This window comes from Papilio xuthus, unplaced genomic scaffold, assembly GCF_000836235.2.
Source record: "Papilio xuthus unplaced genomic scaffold, Pxut_1.1 DF827756.1, whole genome shotgun sequence".
Lineage (NCBI taxonomy): Eukaryota > Metazoa > Arthropoda > Insecta > Lepidoptera > Papilionidae > Papilio > Papilio xuthus.
In genome coordinates, this window is record NW_013530893.1 from 1,924,484 (window position 1) to 1,930,253 (window position 5,770).

At 33.7% G+C, this 5,770-nt stretch overlaps 2 protein-coding genes across 2 annotated transcripts; one reads left to right on the plus strand and one right to left on the minus strand.

Moving 5' to 3' along the window:
* The first annotated feature begins 6 nt into the window (after positions 1-6).
* mRpS25 (mitochondrial ribosomal protein S25) lies at positions 7-637 on the plus strand. Its single transcript, XM_013310088.1, has one exon. It carries the CDS (start codon positions 64-66, stop codon positions 565-567), a length of 504 nt encoding a protein of 167 aa, XP_013165542.1. The 5' UTR covers positions 7-63; the 3' UTR covers positions 568-637.
* A 368-nt stretch (positions 638-1,005) lies between these two features.
* On the minus strand, positions 1,006-5,000 carry LOC106116306 (ornithine carbamoyltransferase). Its single transcript, XM_013310085.1, has 7 exons — positions 4,837-5,000; positions 4,281-4,401; positions 3,792-3,940; positions 3,361-3,514; positions 2,158-2,283; positions 1,685-1,861; positions 1,006-1,205 (listed from the first exon to the last, which is right to left on the minus strand). The coding sequence occupies exons 1-7, from the start codon at positions 4,899-4,901 to the stop codon at positions 1,026-1,028; spliced, it is 972 nt and encodes a 323-aa protein (XP_013165539.1). The 5' UTR covers positions 4,902-5,000; the 3' UTR covers positions 1,006-1,025.
* Positions 5,001-5,770: the final 770 nt, after the last annotated feature.

Consider the following 5,770-nt stretch of genomic DNA (forward strand, 5'->3'; position numbering starts at 1 on the left):
TTATTTATAAAAAATATTTTTAGGTTATCTAGTGAATTAAAATAATTCAGAAATTCCTTAAAAATGCCGTTCATGAAAGGAAGAGCCCCTATTCGCCGCACTTTGAACTACCTCAATGCAGGAAAACTAGTTTTCAAGGATAAAATAAGAATATTTTCTGTCGCGTACAATATTTACGGCCAAAACAATAATGGTGCAAAAGATTTCGTATTTTGGTATTTACCACAGATCCAGTACAAAAATCCCGACGTGCAAGTGGTTACTATGAAGAATCTTACACCTTCGCCGTTTATTAAGTGTTATTTTGAAGATGGGAGACGAATTTTAGTCGACGTCGATAATAAATCCAAAGAAGATATATTGGATCATTTATTGAATACAGTTGGAAAGTCAAAGGAGGTTTTGGAAGCGGAGGCTACAGCTGCTGAGAAGAAGGATAATCCTGCTAACTTCGGAGTTGGTTGTGAAAGAGCTTGTATTTGTGAAACATATGGGCAAATACCCTGCCCTGGTGTTGTGCCTTTACCAAAATGTATGAGAGGCAAATATTTAAACCAACGAGATTAGTATAAAGTGTGTGTATCATTTAATAAAAGAAACTAAGTGTATAAAAATTATATGAAGTGATAAGATAGAATATTTTAGTTAAATAATAAGTAATTTACATAAATGAAAAGTTCATGTTTGTTAATTCAATGTTCACATAAAATATAGTATAAACAATATATTTTCTTTTATTAGTGTCAAAATTACAACTCATAGGGTAAAATTCTTATATAACAAGCAAACATTTCAATTTTCTTTTTATGGACTCCATTAGTTCTAAATAAACAACAAAATGTACCACTTTTTAAGGAGATTCCACAACTGGATAAACATAAAATTTGACACAGTTAAAGTTATTGTGAATTAAAGAGTAAAAATCTTTTTTTTTTACAAAACCCAAAAGATTAGTTGAATTTCAACCAATGGGCAACCACTAGCAGACAAGTTATAATAAACACATTAAATTTTAACTCATTTATTTAAAACACATGGCCTTGTACAGCTTTAGCCATCAACGCTGCGGCAATATATTGCATATTGTTAAATGCTTTAAAAGTCCTTGAATTTATATGCATAAATAACTGATCATCTATCTCCGCACCTCGGGGTAACGTGTGAAAGAATATCCATTTATTTACATTATTACATCTCTTTATATCCTGGAAATTAAACACAACATATAAACATATCTCTAATATATAAATAAAGGTAAAATTGAAACATAAGATTGGTTCATGATATATTTTTAACATAGTGACTTCCAAAGAGAGTTAAGAACATACTGATACATTTTATAAAATATATTGCATGATATTTAAATCTTTGGTGACTTTAAAGATTGTGTCTTCCTTCTTTTTTGTAAATAATGGCAAAAGAGCATTCAATCATTTAAAGCGGCTAAAATACACATTCACAGTAAAATAGTCAACCGGGGATAGGATATACAAAACAACATATTTTCTTCCTTCTTATACATCCCTCTATCCTATCAAATCTATGTCTCCTTGACATGATAATCATATTAGAAAATGGTGATAAGGGTTTCAGGAGTAAAGTTTCTACTCCGGCACAGCCACTCATCAGATCAAACACGGAAATAATTCTACTTCACTACTGTCTTGTCATATGTTTTTCTAACCTCAACACAAAATTTGAACTCCTTTATTTTATCTTTCTTGCTAGTAGCAGGACCGGCGATAAAAACACAAGATTGGTGTAACACATCATCTTTAAGTTTACATTGCTTGATTATTGTGTGACTTTTCTTTGTCATATCTTCACTTGCTTTGTACAGGAGTGGACTCACAGGACATTTCTGCATAAGGGACTTATTACAATAATTAAATATTTAGTCATTTCAATAATACTACTAATGAATAAACATTTTATTATTTCCCCGCTGTAAATTGTTTGTACTAATTAATACTGTTCAGTATATATGAAACGATTATTTTTTTTGTCTACGTTTGTATAAAATACAACTCATAAAAATAAACTAGTACGAAATTTTTAAAACGCCTAATTCAAACTCAATAGCAATATTTTAATAGGCAAGCAAATACAGATGAACTTGTACAGGCACTTTCATGTTACATTTGAATCAATACATACATCGCAGCAACATTTGAACTTCAAGTTGGCCCCTAGCATCGGACATAGCAGAAGATAAGAGTTAAGTACGGGATGGGGCTTCCCAATATACGCGATATCAACACGATTCATTGTGCCGTATTCTTCCTGCAAACACAAATTGTTATAAATTCCGATCGCGAAAGTAGAGAAATTGATACTTTTAGATTATTTATTTCCTTGCTTCATCCTACACGCAGACTTTTTTAAAAGTTGAGTGAAATTGATTTTATTTAAAAGCACCTATCAGAAAATAATAGCAGATTTTATGACTAAAACTTTAAAAATCTTTTTAAAGGCGTTTGAGCTTAAAGTTTTGTAGTTATAAATTATTTATTTGAATGAGAAAAGTACATTCAATCCTAAGACTTCAATCCCAAAAAGACACAAGTATGCGCCATTACCGCTAAAAAACAGACCTTTGTCGTGGATCTTCGTTTCGAGGGCACTCCCCTGGTTGCCTCAGCCAGTATCAGTATTCTCGGCGTTGACATATCGAATGACGTTCAGTTTCGTGGTCATTTGGAAGACAAGGCCAAGCTGGCCTCCAAAAAACTGGGTGTGCTCAGCAGAGCGAAGCAGTATTTCCAACCGGGCCACCGCCTCCAGCTGTATAAGGCGCAAGTTCGGCCCCACATGGAATACTGCTCGCATCTCTGGGCGGGAGCACCCCAGTACCAGCTTCTTCCATTTGACCGCATACAACGGAGAGCGATTCGAATCGTCAACGACCGAGCTCTTACTGATCGGCTCGACACTCTGGCGCTGCGGAGGGATGTTAGTTCCCTCTGCATTTTCTACCGCATATACCACGGGGAGTGCTCTGATGAATTGTTTGGAACGATTCCTGCCGCCGAGTTCCGTCATCGGACGACACGACAGACTGCCAGGTTCCATCCACACCACCTGGATGGCTGGCATTCCACAACGGTGCGATTCTCGCGCAACTTCTTGCCTCGCACAGCCGCGTTATGGAACGGTCTGTCCTCGGCGGTATTTCCAAACCAATACGACTTAGGGTCCTTCAAGAAGCGAGCCTATCACCACCTCAAAGGCCGGCAACGCATCTGCGGTTCCTCTGGTATTGCTGATGTCCATGGGCGTCGTTGAACACTTCGGTGTTCCCGCTGCTCGTTTGTCCCCTTCTGTTATAAAAAAAAAAACATGCAAAACTATACTGCTTACTATGATAGTCATGATGGTAGCCAGTGCTTGCAGGCTGGCGTGGGCTCGCGATCTGACACACATTACGGGCACTGACGATTGCTCAGCAAAACGTCCAACGCATCCATGTGTCGAAGTCGACACAAATATTATGTCACACATCATAGAGAACACTCTGTTGGTCATTTAAAACATTTATAAACTATATTAATTGTTATATTTTAATGCAATTTCGTCGAATCTCTTATTTGTTAGAAAAAGAACTCGTACAAATTAAGTCTCCAAATCAAATATCTTCTGTTCGTGCCATTTTTGAAGACTAACTTCTCCAACCAGCAATAGACTATATTTTAAGAAAATTTTAAATGAACCAATGAAATAGCGTGGGCATTTGTTTTTCGATTTGACTACTATAAACTGAACTACACACTAAAGTATTGAAGTGGTATTACCTGCCCAGATAATCGTATTCCCATACTAAATTGTCCTTTATAGAGACATCAGTTGCGCCCATAAGAGAGGCGGCTTTTGACACAGCTAAATTAAGGGTTGGCTCATTAATCTCTTGCAGTAACATCACTTTGGCATTTTTCAAAACGTTCTGTGCGTATAATAGTTTTTTTTAGTTGTTAAATATTTAATTAAACAATAAATTTAATAGAACTTATTTATATACTAAAATATAATAAGAAGTTAAATTACCAACGAACATTCTATTGTTTTATCTTTTTAATTAAAAAAAAATTGTAAACAATATTTGAAAGCTAACTATAGAAAAGTAGTTGCTACGTTTTTCCATTTATTTTAATTTAAAAAACTGATTATTGTTTCCTATTTGTTTAAGAAAATATAAGTAAACGATAGTAACGAAACTGCATCAGCAGTATTCCTTTTTGACTGATATTTCTATTAATATAAGAAATTTTAAGAAGTTAATATACCAATTGTTTGACATGTGTATCCCAAACAGAAAACTTCAGATTGATTGCGCTAGATATAATATCCTCCACCATTTCCGGTGTCCATTGCTTAAAGCATATTAAATGCATCGGATTACTACATCTAAAACAAACAAAACAAACGCGGAGTTATAAAAAAAAACCAAATGTTATATAAACGACAAATGTTAAGACACGTTATCTATACGAAACATAAAATAACAGTTTAAAAACATTAACCGTGTGTTTCTGACATCAAAGTATTGTTATCTTTATTTACAATGATAATAACAAGGATGACTATATATTTTATACAGAGATTTTGGTGTCAGAAACCCACGATAAATCTATAAAAGGTAACAGCACGGACATTGATACTAAATACGCGCGAAGACGTTACCCTCCTTCTCTATTAGTTAGTAAATAATCGTGAGTTTCCACTATGATATCACCAGTATATTACACATTTTTTTAAATGAGTGTTTGGTTTATGTTATGTTTTTCTATAAGTTTTCGGCAGTGGTAACGGTATCGCCATCAAATCATATAGTATACTTACGGAGCACAAACAGTGTGATTTCTTGTAAATGACAAATTCGATGATAGACATTTTAGACGATTCATTTTTATCTAATAAGCTTATAAAAATTGATATTTTTATTGAGATTTCTCATTGGTAATAATTTTGTACACTGACATAATGTTACATACATTTCATTTGACTTTTGCCCACTTTTGTCATTTAGGATGACGGGAATGTCAGAAAGTTATCAGTCCTATATTCTTCTTAAAAATTATTTCAATAGATTAAGAAGTATATGCAATAAGCCAGACCATTCTGATACACGAATTCATTGAAATGTGGGCGCCTGAGAAAATTATCCGAGTGAATTTCCATTATTGTAAATTGCTAATTTTTATAAATTACACTTCTGCCATCTTTGGTGGATCCATGTTTGTTTACATTATACGCTCTTTTATTATTTTTTACTTAGCCATTATATTCTATGAAATCAAATATATATAAATTACAAACTCTTTATTGAAAAAATATTACCAATTAAAATCATTCTTTAACGAATATTCCACTGTTTAAAGCTTCTTGTATTTCACTGAACGTTTTATTCTTTGTCTCTGGTATACAGAGTAAAACAAACACGGAGAAGAATAGACAATTAGCACTATAAAACCAGAAAGTTGTTGCCGAACCAATAAGTGACATCAGGCTTTCGAAATATCTGGCCAATAATAAAGAACATTGCTAATGTTGAAAAAGACATACAGTTGCAAATTCCTATCATTCTTACAGTTGTTTCTAGAAGCTCAGAGAATAATAGTAAATAGACTGATCCTATACCTGAAATTAAATTTCTTCTTCTTCTTCTTCTTCTTCTTCTTCTTCTTCTTCTTCTTCTTCTTCTTCTTCTTCTTCTTCTTCTTCTTCTTCTTCTTCTTCTTCTTCTTCTTCTTCTTCTTCTTCTTCTTCTTCTTCT

Bases quoted from the DNA above. Each gene is read 5' to 3' on its own strand.
- mRpS25 (XM_013310088.1), top strand. From the start codon at position 64: ATGCCGTTCATGAAAGGAAGAGCCCCTATTCGCCGCACTTTGAACTAC.
- LOC106116306 (XM_013310085.1), bottom strand. From the start codon at position 4,901: ATGAATCGTCTAAAATGTCTATCATCGAATTTGTCATTTACAAGAAAT. The intron at 4,402-4,836 runs GTAAGTATACTA...TGTTTGTTTTAG, and splicing joins AATCACACTGTTTGTGCTCC to ATGTAGTAATCCGATGCATT. The intron at 1,206-1,684 runs GTTAGAAAAACA...TTTAATTTCCAG, and splicing joins AGTTCAAATTTTGTGTTGAG to GATATAAAGAGATGTAATAA.